This window comes from Myotis myotis, unplaced genomic scaffold, assembly GCF_014108235.1.
Source record: "Myotis myotis isolate mMyoMyo1 unplaced genomic scaffold, mMyoMyo1.p scaffold_m19_p_19, whole genome shotgun sequence".
Taxonomy (NCBI): domain Eukaryota; kingdom Metazoa; phylum Chordata; class Mammalia; order Chiroptera; family Vespertilionidae; genus Myotis; species Myotis myotis.
The window spans coordinates 14846074-14872331 of NW_023416323.1; the positions used below are offsets into that span (position 1 = coordinate 14846074).

General features: G+C 44.8%; 1 protein-coding gene across 15 annotated transcripts in view; it reads right to left on the minus strand.

Annotated features, from left to right (window-relative positions):
* LOC118674202 (BTG3 associated nuclear protein) overlaps window positions 1-26258 on the minus strand; it is a 147884-nt gene that overhangs the window by 68971 nt on the left and 52655 nt on the right. For 13 of the 15 annotated variants that reach the window (XM_036345664.1, XM_036345657.1, XM_036345663.1 and 10 more), the window contains 4 exons: window positions 23607-23723; window positions 21686-21861; window positions 8899-9138; window positions 1971-2138 (listed from right to left, as the gene is read on the minus strand). In XM_036345664.1, the coding sequence (XP_036201557.1) occupies window positions 1971-2138; window positions 8899-9138; window positions 21686-21861; window positions 23607-23723 (701 nt within the window). The remainder of the gene's footprint in view (window positions 1-1970; window positions 2139-8898; window positions 9139-21685; window positions 21862-23606; window positions 23724-26258) is intronic. The other 2 variants (XM_036345666.1, XM_036345665.1) reach the window with 1 other exon arrangement.

Here is a 26258-nt window from a genome sequence, read left to right on the forward strand (position 1 = left end):
TTAGTAAGTAAGTAATACAGCAGTATGCCAGAAATTATATCCTTTTAAATTATTTCAAAGTATAATTAAAAATTTTAGGTGTCAACATTTTAAAATGTCAACTTAAAAATATGCAAACAAGAACACTTTTCCAAACTTCTTTAAGAGGGTAATGATCGAAACATTTAAAATCCACTCTCCCAGTTAATAAGAGCGATATAGCTAAATAGGTTCCTAAATAATTTCTGCTCCAATGTTAATAAAAATCAACTGATTTTGCTGGTTTTCAAAAATATAATCAAAAGGAATGACAGTCCCCAGAGTTCCAAAAAACCATAGACAGGATTTGTGTGTATAATTGTTCCCAAACCTAAGATTCAAATTATTGAATTTACCATTTAATCAATAGCTCCCTATAATTATACAACATAAAGACCACTTTAAATTCATGTTTTGTAATTTATATAGATATCAAAGTCTAGTACAAAAACTTGCATTGGTGACTCTGTGATCAAAAACAGACCAAGATCTACGGCAAGTGACAGGAGACAAGCATGGTCGGATAGGCCCGAGGCCAAGGGACAGCGCTGGTGCGGCTCTGGAGCACAGTGCCCATTGGAAGAGACTGAAACAGAAAGGACAGGCCACCCAATGGGCCTCCGCTCCTCCCCAGCCTGGCTCTTCTCTATGTCCAGTGGAAAACCAGCTGCAAGAGCAGGTTCCCTGCAACTCTAAAATATGGGGCACTAAAAAGATGCCTACCTAAGGTCTTCATCTCACCAATGAGACCTGTGGGGGGAAATGCTGAATTGTATTTTAAACAATCAAATATAGCCATCTTAAAATCAAGCACATATAAAAATTTATACAGTATTGCTAGATAAAAGAGAGCAACTCAAATGTTTTAATAAATTGATTTTTTTAAATTGCTTTGAAACTAGTGGCTTTATGGTTTGTGTTCAAACTGGCAGTACTAACCTTGGCTCAGAATTTTATTTATAGCATTTATTTGGAAGTTCCTTTGATGTCAGTTGATAATTCAAAAGTAAGCAAGACACCCCAGATGGAACTACTACCAATAATATGATCCTGGTTTAGTTACATTTTACTGAATCATTTCTGTCACCAGAATAGCCTTACATTATCAGATTTGCTTTGTTAGGCTGAGTTTGCATAAAGAACAACGACAAAAATTCCAGAAGTCCCTTCAACCACCTATTTTGCTTTACCTAGTTTTAGCCAAGTACGCAGTATATTAAAATAGAGAACAATTAAAACAACACAAATTTAAAAAGCAATGTGCTTCTCTTTAAGTTTGATTTTAAAACTTGAATGTGCTCTATGCTTCTCTCAAAACTAATTTGATTCCAGCGCTCACGGGGAGGAAGCCCCTGGTCTCTCCAAAACTGAGCAGGAAGGCGGCACTTGCCAGGGTTTATTAGTAGGAGCAGGAGACTAAATATAATGGCTCAGAAAGACATTCTTCATCCTCTCCAGACAAATAAACACCTGAAGGCAAGGGAATATAATTATGCTCATCTCTCTACTGGGTTTTTTAAAAGCCCAGCTTGAATGCCACCCTCCTCCTGACCCATCTGTGTTACTTCCTACCCCAAACACCTCGCACCGAGCAACATGGTACATAACTCGGCAGAGGGAGGAAGCAAAGGAGCTGCTCAGCACAGCGCATGGCATGTCCTGGTTGAACCGTCCTTCTGCCTCAGCCCACACCGCATCGGTGAGTGGTGGCCCTGGTCCACATGCCCTCCTCTATTGCCAGCGAGAGCCTCAGGTGGGTCCGGTTGTGGCTCCGCACCGTCACAGAAGCAGCATTCTCTAAATAACTTAAGCTGACATGTGTGCACAGAGTTAAGGTTTGAGTTGCTAGTATCCGAGGGGCAGCTATAGATTCGGCAGGTAAGGGGCCTTATTCAGGACCACCCCCCAAGTCCTGCAACGCACACTGTTCCAGGCGGCTTCCCTAAGTGTACCTGATGCACTGTAAGAGGAGGAGGATGGCGTTCTCCGAGAGAAGCTCTTGACGGCCAGGCTCTGGCCTCGCTGTTTCCGCCGCCAGGCTGTCCGGCATTTGGAGTCGATGCTCTGTTTGATTCGGTACCAGTCAGATTCTGTGATTCCAAATTTATAAAAGAGGTGACCTGGAAGAAAACGTCCCAAATAAAAACACCATGAGGTGAAGGCCTTCCTTTTGGGTCCTGGCTGTTTGGGAGCAATTTGAACACAAAAATGTGATTGGAGCTGAGAGCCCCTCCGCTCCCCCCGCAGGCATGCCGGTTATATGTTATAAATTCTTTTCATTTATTTAAGTTTTAAATAACTATGACTGGACCCACCCAAACCAGATGGAAATAAGGTAACAAGCTAGGTGGTGAGGCTCACAGGAGCTTCCCAGATGCTCCACAAACTTTTCCCTTTCCTCTAACTTCCTTAATGTCGACAATAAAATCAAAGATTCCAATAATTTTATCAAAACTGTTTTTCCAGTCATTTCCCCACCTAGTCTTTCTCATGTTGCTTCTTCTATCCTGAGCCCTTCCTTGTTTCGCTGTCCGCAGTTTTAATAAACATTCTCTAAAAATCATCTGGACACAACCGGCCTATGTGGCTCAATGATTGTCAATCCATCAACGAGGAGGTCATGGTTCGATTCCCAGTCAGGGTACATGCCTGAGTTTGGGGTTCCATCCCCTTAGGGGGCATGCAGGAGGCAGCCGGTAGATTGATTCTCTCCCATCATTGATGTTTCTCTCTCTCTCCGTCTCCCTTCCTCTCTCTGAAATCAATAAAAACATATTTTTTTAAAAATCAAAAAACAAAAACAAACAACAAAAAAAACCTGTTTTTCCAGACTCCATCTCTGTTTATTTATGTCTTCCTGGCTGCCTCCCTCCCTTCTTTCAAGTCTTGGCTTGAATAGGACCTCAATTATCCTACCCTTAACCAGTCCCTTTGACCCTAAGGTTCCTCCCACCTCCCCTCCCGTCCTCGGTCTCTAACATTTTAGAGAATTTATATATTTATTGTGTTTACTCTTTGCTTCTCTCACAGACACAGGGATCTTTGTTTTGTGCACCCATGTATGCCAAGAACCAAGACTATCTGAGCCCATAGTAAATGCTTCAACACTCGATGACTAACTGGTGACTACAACTCTTCTTAAAACATCTCCATTGCAACTTGAGTCTGCATTTGGCTTGTGGAGCTCCCCATGTGTCTCCATCTGCCTCCCCATCAGAATGGAAACTCCCTAAGGGCAGAGGTGATTTTTTACTCCCCAGAGCAGTGGTCACCTACCTTTAGGACCTCACAGACCACAGTGGTCCACAGATCACCGGTTGGCGACCACTGCCCCAGAGCCCCCACACCCAAATAGAACTGAACTTGCTAGTCACAGAGGGTGCATGTAGCCTTGCAGTCCAGTAGTTTAGCCTGCACTTAACAGAGCATATTACTGGCACCCACATTTGTTAACCTCTTACATCACAGATAGCTCTCAATCTGTGACTGAATGACGTTCAGAGACCCCCTTTCAACAAAGAGGAAGCCAGTGACATGGGAGGCCACTGAGGAGTGGGTGGCAGATCGAGACCCTTCACTGCCAGCCCTGTCCACCTCTCACTAGACCACACCACCTCTTCCTTATGCTGAATCAACAGAAAGTAAGGGCATGAACGTGGGAACTACAAGAAACGCTTCAGCAGGCTGACCTCCTCTCTAGCTGGCTCATGCAACTTCACTGATTAATGGGAAAACAAATGGATGAAATTCAAAAATTGAATAATAAAAAGATTAAGCTAAAAAACATCCTGTTTCAACTACTAAGAGCATTAAGTTAGGACCATCTACTAAGAATTAACTTGATGCACAATTCCTAAAATCTGTGCCTCTCAAGACCAAAATACTACAAATAATCAAAACAAAGGCAGTATTTGTTCTATTAAGTATCAAAAGTTTCTTTCATCTTGGAAAGACATTTCTGGAGTTTTTCTATGAGCATATGCTTAAGACATCTTTGACTCTAAATGTAATGAAAACCCAAATTTCTATAATCTAGATTAAAAAAAATGAGGGAAGGAGGGGTAGGATTTATAGGATCTGAAAGAACAAAAACCTGAGGTAGTTTTAGCAGCACTGTAATCCTCATGCATAAAAGGAAATACATAAATGAAGCAGCATGAATCTTTGCTTTCTGATATTCAGGTCCTCTCTAAAATAATCACAGAATCATTCATCAATACCTACTGAGGGACTGCTACATCCCAGGTATGGCTTTAGGTGCAGGGGATGGCCTCACAAAGTTCCAGGCTAGTGACCAACATTAGTGATAACAAAAGCCAACCACTGCCGTAGCTGCAGAAGAAACAAACATTAGCTGTAGTTGTATAGTCACTGGAGAACTCAACTCCTGGCTATAATTACAGGGGAATGCAACGATCAGAATTACAGTTATGTATCTACAGGAGAACCCAACTCCTGGCTGTAGTTACAGGGGAGTGCAACTATCAAAACTAGAATCATGTAGCTACAGGAGATCCCAACTCCTCACTATAGTTGCATAGTTGCCCAACTACAACTGTGGTCTCCAAGACAAGAAAAGAAACAGCAACCACACACAGTATCAAAATATCTTATCTATATGTATCTATATCTATATCTATATCTATCTATCTGTATCTATCTACCTATATCTATATTTAAATCTATATCTATATGTAAAAGCCTAAATAACCATTATGGCAGAACGACCAGAATGACCAGTTGACCAGTCGCTATGATGCGCACTGACGACCAGGGGGCAGATGCTCAATGCAGGACATCCCCCGAGGGGTCCCAGATTGCGAGAGGGCACAGGCAGGGCTGAGGGACGCCTCCCCTCCCTCCCCCCGCAGTGCACAAATTTCATGTACCAGGCCTCTATTTAGGTTATATGCTTCAAGAGAACATTCTAGCACTAGCCGATTTGGCTCAGTGGATAGAGCATTGGCCTGCAGACTGAAGAGTCCCAGGTTCAATTCTAGTCAAGGACACATGCTTGGGTTGTGGGCTCGATCCCCAGTAGGGGGTGTGCAGGAGGCAGCCAGTCAATGATTCTCTCTCATCATTGATGTTTCTATTTCTCTCTCCCTCTCTGAAATCAATAAAAGTATATTTAAAAAAAGAGAGAAACATTCTACAAACCATCCTCCTGTTCTCACACCTTCACATTCAAGGAAAACCAACTGAATGCCTCAAGGGATAAAAGAAATTATATACAATTTTAAAAACTTGTCAGGAACAGAAAATACATACAAGACACACACAGATATATAAATATAAGAAATGAGCAAAAGCATGAACATATAAATTCAACTTTGTAAAAACCAATTTGCCAGTGAAAACCTGGCTTACATCCTTTGACAAAAAAAATATACATCATGTAGTTATATATTATCCATTTTTTAATTCTCCTAAGACATCATATTACATAATTCCTTCCAAAAGCAACTTAAGACTCAAATGCATGGCAAATGCCACCCTGGTGACTGCCAAGAAAAACTAACTAATGAATCAGCAACACAAATGTTCCCCTGCTGAGAGCCCTAGGGGGAGCGACAGGGGATGGATCCAATGGGGCAGTGGAGTCAGCTCTGCCCTCAAGAACCCTTGGCCATCAGCAGGCAGCTCCAGGAAGGAGTCCTGATGGCAGAGGATGCAGCCCCCTGACCTCACGTACTGCTGGATGCTGCTGTTCTGACTTTTCCTAAAGCATTCTTCATTTGAACTTAACTGGTACTTCACACTTGTAAAGCATTTTATCTCATAAGAAAACCTCATGAAATAAGAATGCCATTACCCTCACTTCAGTTACAAGCTGAATTATCAGTTAGGAGTGAGACCCGGCTTTAAAGTCAGGCCTCCCAGCGCCCACCACGTGGAGAAGAAATGGTCACAGCATAAACCCCAGGAATGCTTCACTCTGTCCTTCAACAGCACCCAAGAGACCCCCTGGGGGGGACACTCAGGGGACCAGGGAGAAGATGACATCAATCTCACACCACAGCCTCTGCTCGTATGACTCCCCACCACTAGGCTATCACCTGGCTGCCCTGTGTAGGAGACACTGCTCAACTCTAAGGCCATTTCTGATTCGCTGCTGACGGGTCCTTGCACAGGGTCCCTGGGGAGCTGCAGAGCCATTTCACCCAAGGGTGAGCCAAATAGCTCTCTCAGCATCTTTGTGGGAGAGCTGCTCAGCAGGCAAGCTCCCAGGCCACCCCCAGAAAGACAGCCCCTGAGAGCTGGCCCATCTGCTTTGCTAACAAGCTATCGGGCCACCTCCTGAAGATCTGAGAGCCCGTCACTGTTAACTGCCTTCCCACTTTCCAGAATGCCCATGGTTGACAATGGTGGTTCAAATCACAAAAACAGATTCCCAGCTCTCAAATAATGAGCCCCACAGCGGGGCTGAGACACACTGTGGGAAAGAGGAACCGAGGAAATCAAATGAACAGAGACATAATCTCGCATCCCCGGTGGGTGGCAAGAGGCTTATCAGTCACAAAGGAATGAAAAACACTATCACTGCTAATGTAATCTCAAGTTCAAGGGTGGGAGGGGGGGAAGAAGCAGAAAACTGAGTGCCAGCAATTTATTTCTTAAAATTACAGTCTTGACTTCACAGTGACTGGCCTAGAAAAACAACAGAAATCTTCAGCTCTGAGTGAGAGGAAGCTGGCCAGCATGCTCCCTCATGCGGATGGGGTCACACGCCTCACTGACACACCATGCACCTCGCATACCCAGTGTGTCCTAGCTTCAAGGCCAGGTCCACCCCTTCTCCCCAAGCAGTGGTGATCCACTGACTAAAGATAAGCACGATAAGTGACACCACTCCTCAGGTCATAGCAGGGGAGCCCGATGCCGCTGTCAGGCTCTCCAAGCTCAGAATGTGACCTCCCTTGGAAATACAATCTTTGCAGATGTGATTAATTACATTAAGATGAGGTCATACTGGAGAGCAGTAGGCTCTACATCCAATATGATGGATATCCCTATAAGGAGAGGAGACAAGACACAGGGAGAAGATGAAACATGTGACGACAGAGGCACAAGACAACAGGGCTGTGTGATGATGGAGACATAGAGAGAAGACGCCAGGTGACAATGAAAATACGGAGAAGACAGCCGTGTGAAAACAGACACAAGGAAAGATGACCACCTGAGAATTACTGAAGGTGTCCATGTCACCCAGACTCTGCAGAAACAGCAGAGAATTGGTTGCGCGTGACCAAGTAGCCAATGCCTACACTCGCCACTATTTAAACTCAGTGCTCAGTATTTAATCCATTCGTTCATTTGTTCAGTTTTTTGAGTAACAATCAGCAATACAAACTAAACTGGGCCAAAAGGAAAAAAGGTCAACAAATACTTTTAACCTTTCAAAATTCCATCTGAATTTTAACACTGAGAAGGCAGCAATTTGCAATGGTTCCCAAATAAAGGAGCACTCAGAAGGTGGCCAGTTTCCCCACCTGCAGGGAAATAGGACTTGCCTGTTCTGACGATGCAGTGCCTCCCCAAGGCCACTCAGACTCCCAGTGGTGAATCCACAGCATGTCCATTCATCCCCACCCCATCCCCATCCCCATGTGCTTCTGTCTGAGTCCCACTGCCCAGCTTCCCCACCACTGCTGTGGAACATTCTCCAAGCCTCTGCTTAACAACCTGTGTGTCACAGTCTGCACACACGTTCCAAGGCACCCCTCCAAATCATCAGCACCCCTTGCTAGTAGCCCTATGACTCCCTACGGGAACAGTGGCCCACCACCCAGAGGCCATCACACTGCACAATGCTGAGCCAATCCAGGCCACTCTCGGAGCCTTGGCACAAACACCGTTCTCCCTCAGGGCCTTTGCCATCAACCACTGCAGCATGGTAAACCGCCCTGTGACTCTCGGGGCTGCAGCTATTCACATATATCAGACTGCATACTGTGCAGTTGGAGCCACTTCTTGTTCATCTTTACATCCCAACAGCACCTCACACTGTGGGTTACACTGTCACATACCATCACATGGTTTGTCACCATGCAAACCTACATGTTCTAAGGCTGCACACACGAGTGCCATGCCCACAGATCTGCGTGGTGCCCTCTGCTCTAGGCATCATGCTCTAATGCAGGGGTCCCCAAACTACGGCCCGCGGGCCACATGCAAATACAAATATTGTATTTGTTCCCATTTTGTTTTTTTACTTCAAAATAAGATATGTGCAGTATGCATAGGAATTTGTTCATAGTTTTTTTTTAAACTATAGTCCGGCCCTCCAACGGTCTGAGGGACAGTGAACTGGCCCCGTGTTTAAAAAGTTTGAGGACCCCTGCTCTAAAGCATACATTGGCAGTCGGTTGGCAGACTTCTGTCTGCTTTTGAAAGTTAAGTTTATGGAACACAACCACACCTATTTGTTTACATTTGGTCTGTGGCTGCTTCAGAGCTGAATAGTTCACAACACAGACCCTATGCCCGCAGCCTAACACATCAACTGCATGTCCCTTAGGAAAAGTCTACTGACTCCTGCAATACTGTTCATCTGAGAACTGATGAATTAATTCCCACCTGAGGGACTGATGTCAGCTGATTTCACATACAGTTTCTCAGTAAGCTACTCAAAATGATTCTCAGGGTCTGAAAGGCCCACTCTCCCTGTCTTTCCCACGGGCTGGGTACCAGGCAATACTTACTAAAGAAAATGCTCTACCCAGAAATCCCTCTCCTTGCTCTGTGACTAGTTCTGACGTCTTCCCCTACCCAATAATGGAGATCCTGACTCGTCCCAAAGCCCTACTTCACAGGGCCCACCCTCCAGCCAGGTCCTTCTTTAAGGAGGTGAGCAGAGAACAGGAAACCCATACTTACACCGGATCCCATAGATGGTGAGGGGGTCGAGCTGCTTCTTGCCATGCTTCCCCTGGCCCGAGAGGTTGGAGACGGCCTGCACCTCCCGGTGAAAGAGGTAGTCCAGCAGCGTCAGCGCCATCTTCTCTGCCGTGCGGCAGTTGGTGCTGATATGTAGCATGTCGGAGGGGATAATGGCGCAGCGCACCCGCATCTCGGGGTTGTTCTCGTCCCCCAGCCAGGTGCCGTTGGGGTAGTCCTCTGAAAGAGAGAAGGGGAGTCTCAGACAAGCTCACACACTCCAAAGGGCCCAGTGCTCAGCTCAAATATGCACAAGAAAGATCCATGGGGGCTGTCGGCATATTGCTCCCCTAGCTTCCCCAAGTGTTGGCCAGGAAGACCAGGGTAATTCCTGTGGTCACAAAAGAGTGGTATGGGATCTTACAGTTGATCAACAACAGAAATGAGGACATCATTCTCAAAGGATCGGCCTGGGATTCTGTTGATCATCTCAGGAAGATCAATGTAATATGTTTTAACATAAAAATGTTCTGCCTTGGAGACTGGCTCCCACAGGGCTAAGCCCACCTGATAACTCACAGAAGGCAGAGCGCTGTATGTTGTCGGCATCTTGCCACCGACCCGATGGCCTGCCCAGAGCTCACACAAGTCTGATAACAGGTAACTGTGGAGGCCCCGTAGCGCCGATGACAATGCTGCCAAGACCCCACACACAGGCCTGTGTGTCTGGAAGAGGTGGCATCAGACAAGCTCTAGCCTTAAACCCTGGATTCTCTTTACAACTCCAGCAGAACAACGAACCTTTTAATACTTGTGTTTGTTTTCAGCTTCACCTGAATCTGAAAGGGCAGCAAATCAGAGTGGCCTGAGAGTTCCAACATCAGGGAAGAGAGAGAGAGGCCGCTCACAGAATACATTCGCTTGGGTTCTGGCTGTGAATCTGGCCATATTAGCGCAGGACAGCTACACGGAGTGTTCCGTCTCTGGGATGAGAATCAACGCGCAATCCTGTGTTTAGAGGACTCTGTGACTCAAGTCTCCACTTGGAACTGTTCCGAGAAGAGGCCGCTTGGAAGCTGAGCACATCCTAAGTGAGACAAACTATTTGCATGATGTAAGCTGTTGTTCTGACCTGCTGAGGAGTTGGGTAGCAGCCAGCTCAGCATGAATAAAGGGCTCAGGGGATGCTAAGCTTCCCACACTCCTCTCCACACTCTGAGTCCTTCCACTGTCTTTCTGTGTGATGCCTCACCCCCTCTCCCTTGGCTTCCCAGCAGTGAACCTGGAAGTATACAGATCAGAAGCACTTCCCGGCCTCCTGCTCAGAGCACCGTGATCCCTCTCCTCTCCTCATGATGAAATTTCCTCTCCTGCCACTCATTCTTCCCTTAATCCTGTGGAATGCACATCTGTGGCTTTAAGATCTCAAAGGTTACTAATAATGGCATGAACACTACCAAGCCTTGTGTCTACATGCCCCAGCCTTTGTTTTTCTCAAGGGTCATCTAAATGCAAACACCCAGAACTCGACATTCATGTGTGGGAAGGGCCCTGTTTTCTCTACCTTCAGCAAGGCCACAGTGAAAGAGGGAGGACAGTGAGGGGCCAGCTCTCCCACCCCGAAGGAGAAGCACTTCACTAAGACCACAACTCAGAAGAACTACCGACTTTGCCTTGAAACTCAGCAGCTTTCCAAACAATCTCTTCTGACTCTAATGTGGGTCAGAAGCAAGATAAGGTACAAGATATAGTTACTGCACAAATACGCCACTGTGGGAGGGAAGGACATCAACAGGGAGAGTTAGAGCCTGCCTCTGGCTGGCCGAGCTATCAGAGGGACACCAGCTTTCTGCTGAGTGTCCACTAGGCTTGGGCTGCCAAGTACTGTTACAGCCACAGTCACCACTGCTTCAAAATTCCTCATTCACTTTACTCTGAAGTGCCCTGATATTTACATTCCAGCTTCCATACGCAGAAGAAGTCCTCAGAAAGGGTGGCCAATCTGCCCTGCTTTGCCAAAGGCCTGGGGCAGAGCAGAAGACCGAGTGGCGAGCTGTCTGTGACTCACACCCTGCCTCCTTCACAGGCGGCCTCTCCCAGCTGTGCTCTGGAACCATGAGATTTCCAGGAACATCAGGCGAGGCGTGGTAACTCTGGCAAGATGACCCTTTGCCACGGGCAGACCGGCAGTTGAAGTACTGTTTAGGGCGGTTGAGGCTAGGCTCCTGGCTCTGGCTAAGGCCAAAAACAAATCACAAATCTAATTTTTGGAACTCAGAGTAAGAGGTGAGTAAATAGTATCATTTCTCAGAAGCGCCAATGATTTGAGAGTGGAGATACGGTACCATGACCATATGCTCAGATATATGCACTTTTCTGACCGTCAGTCAGCTACTATCACATTTAGCCATTTACAGAGAAACCAAATACACACGTGACCTAAGTATGGAGGAGATGCGATTCCAGCGCAGAAGAACCACCGTTTATCAGTAGCAGTCAATCCATGAAGCAAAGCAGAGGGAGGGAGGGGGAGCAGAAGGCAGAGGGAGGGAAGTGGGAGGAGAAAAGGCATAGGGAAGGAGGAACAGGAATGGGAGATACAGGAGGGAGAGGAGGGCTGCAATATAGAGAAAAGAGCAGGTGCTGAAGCAGGACAGTCTTCTGGGACCAGGAAACAATAGTTTGGTTCAAAACATGGTTAAAGATAGTTAATGGACTCAGTGGGACTGAGTCCCCAGGACGGGATGCAAGGGTGTGTCCCAGATACGGGGGCCTAAAAGGGCAGCAGGAGGACTCGGAGGACTGGAGGACGGGGCTGGAAGGCCATCTACGCCTTCCCTGGGAGGCTCCCAGAAACAAACTCTGCCCCTTGTGCCAAACTCTCCAAAACACACCATACTGAGTTCCCATCAAATCAAGCCTGAGAGGGACATTTAGCACCTCATGACAGAGATCTTTGAGGAGTAGAGGCTCTGATTAGTGAGGAAGTTGCTAGAATGCAGGAATCCTGAGATCCTCTACGTGGCTGGCTGCCTCACCAGCTAAAATGACAACAGGCCAGCTTCCCCACATCTGGTTCAGAATCACCTCCTCACTGCTCTGGGCCAAGCTGGAAGTGAACACACTGAAATTCTCGGCTACATCTCATGGACACCTGAGTCAGCCAGCAGAGCTGCCCACACTGAGCTGATGAGTGGAGAGGAGGATGGGTACAATGAACAGAGAAGTGGCAGCTGCAAGACAGGAAGCGTCACACAGCATAGGGGCAGAGCTGACCATTTCAGATAGACCAGAGCCTGACTCAGTAAGGAGAGGATTGCAAGCAGCCACCCATGGGCAGAACCACAGAAAAGGTTCCAGAAGAAGAATTTTACACTGGCCTGGGCTGGGAAGGGCCATGTGCTCTGGGAATGAAATGGAGCTAGTGTGACCAGAGCAGGAAGAACTGGGCAAAGAGGTGAGCACAGAGGACTGGACAGGGAGTGACACAATCTGTGCTGAGAATGAATGAAGGGGAGACAGGGCAACAGAAAGAGTACAGGTGGCCACTTCTGGGTTGTTTAGCAGTTCAGGAAGGACCCATGCACACGGGCATTAAATCTCAAGATAGGACCTGTGGTGGGCGAACCTTTCCACATTCAAGCACGATGCTAAGTGACTGTGAATGCAGTCAAACCGAAGGTGGTATATCTAGTGATACTGCGCATATTTAAGCTTAAGTGTTTGAGCAGGAGAGTCCCATGTGAATCTGCAGTAAGGGCGGGCGGCAGCATCCTGAACCACTAGAGGTACTGGGCGATGCCACCCTGTCTTCCTGACAGCCATCAACACTGCGCAGTGCAGATGTGAACTGGAGCTCAGCCTAACTACCAACACTGCCACAGACTGAGTGGCCTTTCTCAGGAATAACAAGTGAACTGAACTCTGCTTAGCAAGCTCCTGGTGTTTACATAACATATTTAAAGCAATGTAAACACTGGACGAGAGCTCAGTGTTGTTTTCCAAACAGCAAGTCAACATCTTGTCAAAGTGATACTGAGACTGTGTGTGCGTGTGTGTGCGCGTGTGTGTGTGTGTGTAATGCCGGCAGGGCAGCCCTACTCTTAAGAAGGGATGACAACTTGAGGTCTCTGTAAACTCACAGTGAACCTTACTTCTTACTCCCGCCTTCAGAACCAGCTTCCTACCAGGCTGTCCTCCATACTCTATCCTCTCCTTACACCATAGCTGTGCCCTCTGCACTATGAGGTTTCCCACTGGCACCATGGAGCACAGGCCCTGCCCAGCCTCTCGAATCACAGGTTGGGGGAGGAAGCAAGAGGGCTTCTGATGCTCAAATACCTGCACTAGGACCACTTCACCTTGTCCAAACCCTGTACTTGGCCCTGGTGCTGAACAGTGATATGCAGGAGAAAAAGCCATCCTTCTTCTAAGTGTCACCCACTGAAGAGCCTCATGGTTCCAGGAACAATCAAGAATACAAGCCCATAGCCCTGGCCAGCATGGCTCAGTGCTTATAGCATCAGTCCGCACACAGGTTTGATTCCTGGTCAAGGGAATATACCTGGGATGCAGGTTCGATCCCCAGCCCCAGTTGGGGTGCGTGCAGGAGGCAACCAATCGATGTGTGTCTCTCACATCAATGATTGTCACTCTCCTCCTCTCCCTCCCCTTCCATTCTCTCTCCAAAAAAAAAAAAAAAAAAAAAAAAAATGGAGAAAATATCCACGGGTGAGGATTAACAACAAAAAAAGAAAACAATGCCGCAGGACAGTATTGTAACTTTCCATTTACACAGATGCAGGAAACACACGTGTAAAGGCAGGTATTTTCAAACTGATTCTAGAGGAAGAATGAAAAAAATGACTTCATCTGTTCAACTTAATTCTTTTGAAGGCAAAACATGATGTTAAATTAACAAAAAAAAAATTTACAAATGAAAGTTAAGCCTCTTTTTATGTAAAAATTACTCAGGGTTGCAAAAGGTTATATCAAAGGGTATGATGTGAAAGTGCAGTATACCCTCTCAGCTGATGAAGCGACTGTCCAGTGTGCAGCCTGAGAAACATGAACTGGGAGGGCTGTTTCCTCACTGGGACCACCACAAGGAAGTCAGCTTCAATGTCCCACGATGACCCTACTCCCTGCTGGCACCTGCCTATGGACGAAAGCCAGTCCGCAGTGCTATGTAGACAGACTTCTGGAAATGTACCAGAATAGTCAAGAGGATAAACAGTGACATTTTAAACTCCTACAGTAGTTGTTATTTCAGGGAATATTATTCACTCCCCCCCAAAAAAGTAAATTAGTCTAAAAACTAACTTTCCTTATTTTCCCTCTTGTATCACTACAGAAAATAATGGCTTAAATTTCTCTTGTAATGCAGGAAATTATCCAAAAACTTTATTTCAATCTAATATCTCATGATTTTAGAAGGAATTTTATAACTTACTTATAACCTACTCATTCCTAACTTCACATAAATACCCTGTGAATTGCGGTGGTCATCTCTCAAGCAAGAAATCTGAGCTAGTCAAGAAATACAGCTGCAGCAACTCTAACCAACACGGAGGTGAAAAATCATAGCCATGGGAACAGGGGACCCATCCCAGGGGGAAGAGAGGACCAGGACTCCACCATCACCCTCGTGGGACTTACCTCCGAGCTCCCTGGCAAGAAGGCAGGCTCACTGGGTGCGCATTTCTCACCCGAGTCATGCTGGTGCACCTGCTAACTCAGCTCTGCTCCTCTGGAAATACTCATCCCTAACTCACCTCCAACTCAGAGCTGGAGCACAGGCTGGAGCCTCACTTCTCCCCAGTAACAATGAATCATGTCTTTCAAATGGAAAATAAGACAGAGTACCTGCCCACATAAATATTTGAGAAATTTGCCTTTTGACAATTCAAAAAGGATATATTTATTTTACTAAAATTGCTTGGTCCGGTTTTGGCATCTGAAACAATAGAAAGATTTTAGTAGCTTTATTTGAAAACTACCAGTCAGAATGTAAGAAAAATAAACTTGCTTTCTATTCCAATCATTTAAATCTTCGATGAAATGAACTGGCACTTCTGAAAAACCTATTACAATGAAAACCCTTCAGCAGTAACCTGAATTTTCTGACCACTAAAACAGTTCAGAACACACATATTTGTTCTGAGGCCCATTTCAGTGCCAGGAAAATGAAGTGACCAGGAGAAAGCACTGAGGTGAAGAGGAGGACCACGTACATTCTCAAGGTCAGTTTAAAGCCAAGAAGCACAACCAGCTGCTGTTATGCTTCCTTCCCCACCTGTCGACATAAATATACATTCCCCTGAGATCATAATGCACATTCCTGCCCACAATGCCAGTCGGCCTTGGGTCCCAGTCACACTGCTATCCCAGGGCCTAAACTTCAATAAATCTCTCTTCCAAGGACAAGAGGATATTACATGGGACAAAAAACAAGACAATATTAACTCAGCATCTACTATGTACCAGGACTTCACGTCCACTATTGCAACTTGGAGGCTCTCTGCTAAGCTGACTCCATATGATGCATCCTCCCTCCTCCAAAGCAAATAGCGAAATCCAAGTCTGCACACATCTTGTGCGTGAAAGACCTCAGAAAGTACAAGGCTGGGCAGTCTAATTGCCTTCTAGCACCAACCAAGCTACCTCAACTCTTTCCAAAGATGACATGGCTTTGCCTGTGGTGTCCTGCCCCCCAGCCACACCAAACATCTCAAGAGGCATGGTGGTGTATGGTGTCAGCAGTTCTGATGCAGAAAGGGCGAGGGAGTAAATTCTGCTTGGACACACCTGTGGATTCCCATTATGCTGCCTCTGCTCCTGGATGCCACCTCACCCTTGCTGAGAGCTGCCTGTCACAGCTGGTCCATTAGCTATTATTAAGACTATATAGTCAGTTCTTTGTACCCATGAGAGGTAACTAATGACCTATTTTAGTCTCTACCTAAAACAAACCAAAAGAAGTCAATACTTTATGATTCACTAAAGGCTTCAGGTTGGTTCAGAGACCCAAAACAGTGTCAATTCCACAACATGACAAGCTTCATGTCAATCTAGTTCCTCAAGGTCAGTTCCCACCATCTCCAGGAAAGTCTTCAGAGAACAGATTCATGGTCATGAACTGGTGTCAGGCTGTATTTTCCATCTATACCCCAAAAGTAATTTTCATCTGGCTTGTGTCAAGGCCTGCCCAAACTGTTTGTGAATTTCAAAAGCAGCATACTGCATAAAATAAAAGAAATAGTTCCAAATATGGATGGTAATACAGAATAAACCCCATAGAATTTGCTGAGTAGGAAATCTCAGGCCAGTGTCCTGAAACCTGACAGGCTGCATTACTGTAAACATACATCAAGTGTTTCCAGAGCCAGGACATGGATTACTGTAACTGAAAATAATTAATTTCTTTCACAGAGGTGGAGAGTAAGAATCCTGCGTGTAATTCATGAAATACTTGATTGTTGTATCACTTACAACTATCTGTTCCATAAAGAATCATGTGTTGGGGTATTCCAGGATCCGAGGGGCTATTTTTATTTATGTAAAAATAAAGCTACACTTTTCTCATGTCAACTCTGGCCATCTGCTAGCTAAATTTCTATGATGTCATATATAGATGCTTCAAAAAGATCTTCATCTCAACCATAAATCAGTGGAATACTCATGATGGGGAAGGGGCCGGGATTAAAAGAGAATGGGAAGGCATGGTGTGTCCTGAATCACATGAACGGCTACATGCGGAGAGGACAACTGAGAAGACAGGTGGCCTTCCAACAGGATGTCCTTTCTATGAAATCAGGGCTTATAATTACATGAAAGAAAATTTGAGAACTTTAAAAATCTTTAAGATTGGCATTCCCCAAACTACAAATTATAGAGATTTCAATTTAGAAATGGTGCATTCTACTGTTTTCTTTTTAAAATGCTTTTCTGGCACGAGCTGATTTTGCTTTGTTTTTGGGGGATGTTGTAGATCAACAATTCTACTCTAAAGATGTTATCAGTAATGCTCAAGCATTTCTTGAAGTGAAAACACTATTCAACTACCCCTGAGGCAGTCGGCACCCTGAGTTCTCTGTGCCTGGGCGCCCTGGTGGCCTGGCGGCTAACCACCACTTGAACAGAGGAGAAAGAAGACCTAAACTACAGCCTTGGCATATCCTGACCTCATGATTCATGTCCTGCCCCAGCGTCCCTCTGCCTATCCTCTGTGCTTCTGCAGGCCATGGTGGGGTACAGTTTAAATTACTGCACAATTCTTCTGCTCTTACATTTCCTCACTATCAATGATCTCATCAGAATCATAATTATGATTGCTACCTTTTCTGAAACATATCTGTGAAAGATCTGAGTCTCCGCCATGTCTATGAGGCACAGGGGTGGGGAGAGTGGGGCCTTATTCATTCCAAGGCTTCCAGGAGAGCAGTCAATGTCACTGAGCGGGAGTCAGGGTGGGAGTTAAGGGACAGGACATCTAGTACAGCAAGATGACATGTGCTATCTGAAAAGACACAGATCACTATATTTCATTATTTCTGACATCTCCAATGTTCAGATCTCTCATGTTTCCCAAAGGAGTCAGGGATTAGAAAACGGAGAAGCCCTAACCGGTTTGGCTCAGTGAATAGAGCGTCGGCCTGCGGACTGAAGGGTCCCAGGTTCGATTCCGGTCAAGGGCATGTACCTTGGTTGTGGGCACATCCCCAGTAGGGGGTGTGCAAGAGGTAGCTGATCCATGTTTCTCTCTCACTGATTTTTCTAACTCTCTATCCCTCTCCCTTTCTCTCTGTAAAAAATAAATAAAATATATTTTTTGTAAAAAAAAAAAAAAAAGGAAGAAAAGAAAATGGAGAAGCCTGCTCTAGGAGAGTCTTGTCTACACTCGGAATCCAGTACACCAGACAACTATAGACAACATAAGGCCAAAACTAAAGCCAGCATGAGCAGGGTCTGGGTGGGCAGAATTCTGAGATGGCTCCATGACCTCTGTCTGTGATTATGTCGAGGGACACAAAGGATCCCACAGGTATCAAAAAAGCCATTGAGTAGTTAGCCCTAGGATAGAGGAGAGTCTCAGGTGGGCCTGACCTAATCAGATGAGCCCAGTAAAAGCAGATTTTTTTCTGCTCGTGGCAGAAAGGGATGACAGAGATGTTAGGGTCATGGGGACTTAACATGAAGGGCCATAAGGTAAGAGCCAGAGCACAGTTTTGGGCCAACAGCCCACAAGAAAACGGGGACACTGGTCGTATAACTATAAGAGCACAATCCTAACAACACCCTAACTGAGCTTGGAAGCAGATCTTCTCCAGCACCTCCAGATACAGGCCCAGCACGGTCAATGCCTTGACTTAGGCCTGTGAGCAAAGACTTCTGCCTCCTCAGAGCTGTGAGATAATAAAAAGTGCTGTTAGACCCACTATGTTGGTGGTAATGTGTCAAGCAGCATAGAAAACATAAGTGCTCCTGTAAATTTAAAAAGAAACAATTAGAAAAGGTTATGAAGGAGGCCTCTCGGCCTTTGCCCTGATGCACCGGGCTCTAAAGCTGTAGGACCACACTGTCCATCATGCCTCTGGAGGCTGTGGGGCTGGTCAGTCACAGAGGCTACTTTAGGAAACATGTTGGATCAAACATTAATACATGGAATGCAAGGTATTTAAGAGTTATTTCCAAAGTAATATTAAATCTACATTCAAGCCAATTGCTGTACTGCCCTTTCCCAGCTTTAAGTTCACCCACCAGTTTTTAAAACCCTAGTGTTCAATCCATGCCTAAGCTGCTCCTGAAACCCAGTGTTCATATACCTCTCCTCTGACCCGCTCTAAGATGCTCAATTCACACTTCCAATGTTTCAATGCAATATCACCTCCGCCACATCCCTCTTACACCAATCTCTGAAGCAAACATCATTAACTCTGGAATGAAAGGACAAGTCCGGGAAGAGGGCTGTGGCTTTTAAAAGTGATAGATAAGGTACCAGGGGTGAGGACCAGGAGAACCCGCAGGCTGGGGAGGAATAGGTCTGGGAATGAACCAAATGAGCCTTTTCAAAGTATGTCTTGCTGGGCCAGGCCTCCCAACACTGGATCACATGGTACTTAGAATCTGGCACCAACTTCTGAGCCCTTATAAATTAAGGTGTTTACATTCTGACTGTGAACCTCATTCAGTAACACTCTATCTCCTCCAAACAACCCATAAAAACTGATGGCCCTTTTCTGGTTTTAGACAGTTAACTTTAAACCTGTGGCCCAAACACGCACACTTACTGGGGAGTGATGTGACATCTTTAAGCTGTAAGCAGACTGATACTTTGGGGGTTTTAAACTGGCAACACAAGACGGTTGAGTTACATATAGGATAATGATATAGGAACAGAGAAAAATCAAATGGCTTCGGAACTGGAGTCCAATCTTTTCCTGTAGCTATGAGCACACTCCATAGAAACAGCATGACCACACCACTGGCTGAGGGCCAAGGCCACCTACTCAGGCCCAGAAACCCCAGTCCAGGAGGTCAAAGCCTGGACCGCAGGGTAGAACCAGGTGGGCTTCTTCTTTCCCTGTGAACTCCTGGCTGCTCAGCACAGATGTTGTCCTGAGCCCGGCCATAACTGAAACAAGTGCTGAAGAGCATCCCTTGGCATAAAGGAGTGGGAACCCCTGGGCACAGACAGAAAGTCCCTAATCAGTGTCACATGCTATGATTCTGAAATGCAACATGAGATGCTGAAATGATGTCACTTTCCCAGCACTGTTCTAGATCACACTCCGGCCCCTCTTCTCTGATCTAGGACAAGCGCGGCATTCACTGCATGGTCTTCATGCTCACACATCCACCGACATTCTCATACTAGTTTCTCTTGATTACATTATGGTCATTAACTTGTCTGTAATCCTATTCTTGGCAGCCAATTTATGATCACTAGTAAAATGTTTTAATGTTATCACACACAAAAATATGCAAAGAAGTTTTATGTAAAATAAATTATCAAGAAATGTTTTTGGCTAAATTCCTTCTTTATGTATGCATGGCTGATGTTTTGTGAACACAGCAATTCAAAATGCTTCTCCCAGACGACATTGCACCCCTCCCAATGAGCACATCACAGATATTTGTCATATAAGTCAGCTTACTGACTGGGCTTTGGAACATTCATGAGGCCAATCTCTGATATTGATTAAATTATACCTGAAGTACAACCCTCTCACTAAAATTAAGTACCTAACATTTTATACACAGGATTAGTCAAGTTTTCTAAGAACTACCAAATGCATGAACAGCAGGAATTTAAACTCTTCATTAAGAATATAACTAAATCCCTTCATTAATCAACAGATCCCATTTTTGGTCCGTGTTGCTCATTTGTTTCCCTAACTCAATTAGCTTGCTTAATCTTTAAAGGATTATACCCAACACTTTCCCTACTTAACAAAAATAGAAGTACATCAAGACCAAAACCTCCAAGAGAAGGCAGGTGCAAGAAGTAAGAAGTAAGTTTACTGTTCACTGCTCTCAACAGTTAGCACTTCTTTCTCATTCTAATGGAGTTCATGTCATGAGAGATGAAACTGCCTGAGCAAAATACTGGGATAAAATGATACAGTATCTTTGCTATAAATAAAATAACTCTAATTTGATATAAAACAGAATGTCAATTCATGCAAACCATTTGGAATTCTTCAGAAGTAACCATTTTGATACCTGTGGTTCTCTAAAACTTTAGGCACTTAAATATTTTTATAAGGAGATAAGAACAATCTGTCTTGTTGTAGCTCTGGGCTCTTATCAGGAACTAAAATGACTCAATCTACAGACAAGCCTATGGCCCTTTAGCACTTTGCATATTAATAATGTTTCTCCAATATAAACTAGCTAACTTGACATTCCAGTTGAGCAAGCTGCTCTAGTCTTAGGGGAGGACACGGCAAGAGACGGCTAATCCAATTCTCAGTGCATTCATAAATCTCAGAGAAATATTTAACAGATGACGCCCTACAGGTCAGTAGTAAATCTGATACAAGAGACATTAATGGATTAGCTCTTCCTCCAACATCACATACACAGCAGTGACTTAAAGACGACTCCACCCACCCCTCTATCTTCCCCAACCCACTGTGCCAACTAAGACTGCTCAGTCCAAGTTCTCGTTATATTGAAACTGCTGGGGGAAGCATTCCCAAGGACAGTGTCAGTGAAACATATGTATTACAAAATGTTTTCTCCTGATAGAATGATACCACAGAATGGTCCTGATTCATAACCTCTAAATCTCATTGGAAGAAACGACACAGCTTATGGCACGGACCCAACTTGAAAGTGCAACACCTCTGAGAGACTATGTTGGGCCTCATCAAAGAGACATGGATAGACTTATTGTCCAAGGCAGTGAACCAACTACTAGTTACACCACTAGTTATAAAAATTACAACTGTCCCATCACTAGAAAGCCTCCAGAATTTGTTTAAATAAGTGAAACTGACTGAAAATGATTATGTAAGTCTGTATTAATGTGGAAAGATTTCTACTATGCAAAGGAAAAAAGCAAGTTATAAAATCATAAATTAGTGTGTATGTTAATACAGAAAATGCCCAGGAAATTTATAGATCTCTCTGGACGTGGAATTTACCAGGTTATTTACACTTCCTTCATCATTTTTCTATTTTATCACTTTTAAAAACAATAAACATATATTAATTTTCTAAAAGGGGGTGGGGGGTACCTAATGCTATTCAGGCAAAGGAAAGGAAGGCTTTGTGGGCGCACCTTCTGAGTTCAGGGTGATGAGGGTGACGTTGTTTCCGATGTTCTGACTTCCCGACTGTCCACAGGTGGAAACGGAGTCACTGGCCTCGGACCCACTCTCCCCATCCTCATTGTGGCTGTCTTCTTGCCCAGGTACCTTCACCACAATGGTGTTCTGCCGACGCCCGGGAACCGCGCTGAGCGGGAAACAAAAACACCACCAGTGTTGTGAGAGCAGCACCACCGACAGGCAGAGACTAGCAATGAGTCGCTGTGTGTTCCTCTTTCCTTCCCTTGTCCGAGGCTAACTTCACACGGAGCAGTGGGCACAAGTCTTCCCATGCACCTCCTCTACTAAGATTAATAGCAATTTGATACCAGTAAATAGTTTGAGGTTGGGAGAAACTATGTAACATTTTAAAAGTTTTAAAAAGTGTTTATACCATGAAGTAAAATCACAGCTTTCTGTGACTCGAGGCCTAAATGCTGTTTTTGGGTCACAGAGGTATTCCTATGAAATGTTGACATTCACATAAAGTAACTTTTAGGCAATGTCAAAGGAAAAACTACTAGTAAGTGAGGAGGAAGTATGGCTAGAGACTTCCATTGACCTAATCCACGCCACACTGTTAGACATTCTAGAAATGGCTCAGCCTTTGAAAACGCAGTTATCACTCCCAATGATTTCCACTGACAAAAACCACTGAAGTAGATTTAAAAAGCCAGTCAAGTATCTCCGATGAAATATTCTCACCACCATCAGGGGTCCTATACGAAGCAATGAGATATAGTCAGAAAAACAGGACACAGCCCAGCTCGAAAAGTACCCAAAAAATAAAAAATATTATCTGGAGACATGCTACTTGCCTTTTTAAAGACCCTTTCAACGGCCCTTCAACGTGGACTGCTAAGCACTGAGAAGGAAAGAGAAGCACAATTTCCCTGTTTACACATTAAAACATGTTTCAAATCCTAGCTCTACCCAGAGAAGGGAGGTATACTTTCTTGACTCCACAGAGGCTTGTCCAGGCTGACTTGGCTCCTAAAGGCTCAGACTCTGAAGGCTGACCTTCTTCACCCGAGCCATCGAGAGGCACACCTGCCCCTGTCTCTTCTCCACCGACCAGACCTCCTCCACCTCTGAGCACCTAGACACCCAGACTTCACCATGTCTCCCTATATCCCAGCACGCAGGCCCTCAGACACCCAGGCTATGACAACAAAGAAAATAGGACACAGCTGATGGAGGAGGAACAATCTGCAGAGGAGACTGAGAGAACAGGCAAAACAGAACGTTGTGAAGACACGGGTAAGAAACAAAAAGCAAAGAGCCCTCTTGGAGGAATGTTATCAGGAAAAGCTGAGTCCTGACCACTAGACAAGGCCACCTGGAGCTCACTTCATCATCACATAAGGGTGGCGAGAATGCCTTTTATACACTCCCATCTCCGAAAATGAAAAAGAAAAAAGTCTCAAAAGAAAAAGGTTGAGAAAAAAGCCATTACCTCAAAATATCTCCACCACTTAGCAAATTTTCACTTAGCAAATTTACATGAGAATAACTATTGACTTGACATGCTACTGTACAGACAGACTGATGTGAGTAAGCCATGAGCAGGTAAGAGGATAAGGGCTTGACTATTGTGAAAACACAGCATCATGTCTTGATACCACACACTACACTGAACACAACAGTCCCAAACGCCCAAATGCTGTTTGTCCTTTTTAACCTCTTGCTCTTATCCAGCTCATCGGATGGGACCTTGGTCCGAAGCATGGCACAGCCCCCCCACACCACAAAGAAGTGTGGACAGTGCCTTTTGGGCTCAACCCATATGAGGACAGAAATGCCCAACTGTGCCCAGTTCAAAATGCTGATTTGTCCTCAAGGGGACTCATCACAGTGGCAGTGAAAGGTGGAGATGGTGTTGTGGCTACTGACTTGCTAATGATATTTTCCAGGGAATCCGGTGCCCTGTTGCTCAAGGGGTCGTCCATCTTGGCTACAATGGCGTTCTGCCGATCACTGTTGAGTATTACTGTAGTCTGGGGGACGACGCTAGGGAACAAAAGAATCACAAAGAAAAAGAAGACCTTAAAACAACAACATTCATTGTAAGAGTGCATAAGAGTAATTCAATACAGTCAGCTCCCAATGATGGGCACTAAGGAAGGGAGGTGGCCCCAAGCAGAAACCACGTTTAAAGTAATAAACAATTTACACTGGGCAAAGAATAAATTGAAGATGGGAATTTTTTATATAGAGAGTGCAACCTTCCTCATTGTTGGTATTTTCAGTTTGCACATGGGGTAATATAGGAAAGGGCTATTTAAACCTTTATACAGAATAGATTGAGATATCACAAATTATGCACAATTAACAAGGTTTCTAAAGTATCATGTTTCCTGAAAAACATGCTTTTACTCATTCCATCCCAATGGATTCCTACATGACAGTTATAAATGCTACACTTATTAATACCATCCCAAAATGTTAGCGCTGCTCTGGAAAGAAAGGACCAACACAATAGAGGGACTGCGGGTGGGCCACGTGGCATTGACCACCTCTAGGTTCCACTGGGAGAATGCAGGAACCAGGAACCAAGGACCTCAGGGTTTTGTTTTCAAGGAAAATTATCACAGGAAAGAACTGAGCCCTCACTGGGCATCTTCGTAGAGGCAGCACTGTGTGTTCACCAGTAGCCAAGAGCCTATCTCAAAGGGCACACTCACTGAGACTTCAGTCATTAATCTTCTAGCCCTCAGGAGTAATGGACCCAGGAAATTTTAGAGTCTTCTCCCATTATAGGGGTCAGAGTGCCACAATGAGCACTTGAAACACGTGGCAGTATTACTTGAAAAGCATGTCATTCTTAGACCTCATTCTCCAAAACACAACTCGGGAAGCAGTGCCTTTACATAAGATCCATGTAGCCAACAGCACACATGAAAACCTAGCCTACTGTCACGGCTACAAGGCCGTTCAGCCCTCTCCCCAAATCAGGGCACATAAGATTCTGCTTCAAAAAAAGAGCATGATCCATAGCACGTCACTCAAAGGTGTGTTGTTTTTTATTATTGTACTTGTTCTTTGGTGACAGCTAGTCACCACCAAACCCTGAGGATGTTGCAAGTAACCTGGGTGACCTTTGACTTGGCCATGTACAGGCTGACGAATTCACGCTTCTCCTATACCAGTGGTCGTCAAACTCATTAGTCAACAGAGCCAAATATCAGCAGTACAACGATTGAAATTTCTTTTGAGAGCCAAATTCTTTAAACTTAAACTATATAGGTAGGTACATTGTTATTAACTTAATTAGGGTACTCCTAAGGCTTAGGAAGAGCCACACTCAAGGGGCCAAAGAGCCGCATGTGGCCCTCGAGCCGCAGTTTGCCAACCACTGTACAGACAAAAAGGTTTGCATACATTTGATATTTCCCAAAGAGTATTCCACGGAACACTAGCATCCTCCAGGGCCACCCTCACACACTCATTCCTCTTCTCTCTCATTACATGAGCAACTAAGGAAGTTCTAAGTAGACAAGTTCCATAATGGGGAGAGGTTCCACATTGATTAAAATTCCCTTATGCCCATCATCGGCAAAGTTGTTTTAACTAAATATACCTTTCCCCCTAAAGACTCTTTTTTTTTTTTTTTTTTTTAAATATATTTTATTGAGTTTTTACAGAGAGGAAAGGAGAGAGAGATAGAGAGTTAGAAACATCGATGAGAGAGAAACATCGACCAGCTGCCTCCTGCACACTCCCCACTGGGGATGCGCCCGCAACCCAGGTACATGCCCTTGACCGGAATCGAACCTGGGACCTTTCAGTCCGCAGGCCGACGCTCTATCCACTGAGCCAAACCGGTTTCGGCCCCTAAAGACTCTTAAGATCAAGGAAACAATGTTCTGAGGCAACCAGCTTCAAGCTGGAATAAACGTACACCAGGAGGCACTTGAAGACTTTCAGGAGGTTCCTCGGTGTGGGCCAGTTCCCAGCATCTCAACTGCAAGATCCTTGCCTTCCAGAAAGTACTATTTCCTAAAAATTATTCTCCTTGAGAAAGCATCTCTGGTCAATTTGTTTGTTTCACTTTTTTAAAAAATTACTTCTTGTTCTAATTATATTCCCTCTAATTATACTCGGGTGCACTGTCCATCCAGGAAATGAGCGCCTGAGGTACAAACACAGGGCCAGTCTGAAACGTGGCAACACCTCCAATGACCGACTGGAAAACCCTGCGGTGAGCTATTGTTCCATAGCGCTTTGCTTCCAACAAAACTATCAAGACCCAGTTAAAATATCCAGCTCACAGATCATCAAAAATAATTTTTGATGATAGACCACAACAATTTTTGGCATGTAACTTGAAGACCTGAGGAACTCTTTCCTCTCCCACAGATTTATTTATGGGAACAACATTTCTCAGAACTTAACACTATAAAAACTAAAAAGAGAAATAAAAGTAATGCTGAATGAACCCTGTCTCATTTTAAGCAATAAGTCATGGATTCAGGAATTAACTAAAACTAAATCCTCACCATCACAAGGATACATTCACAATATTGGGTTATTAAGAATTCATTA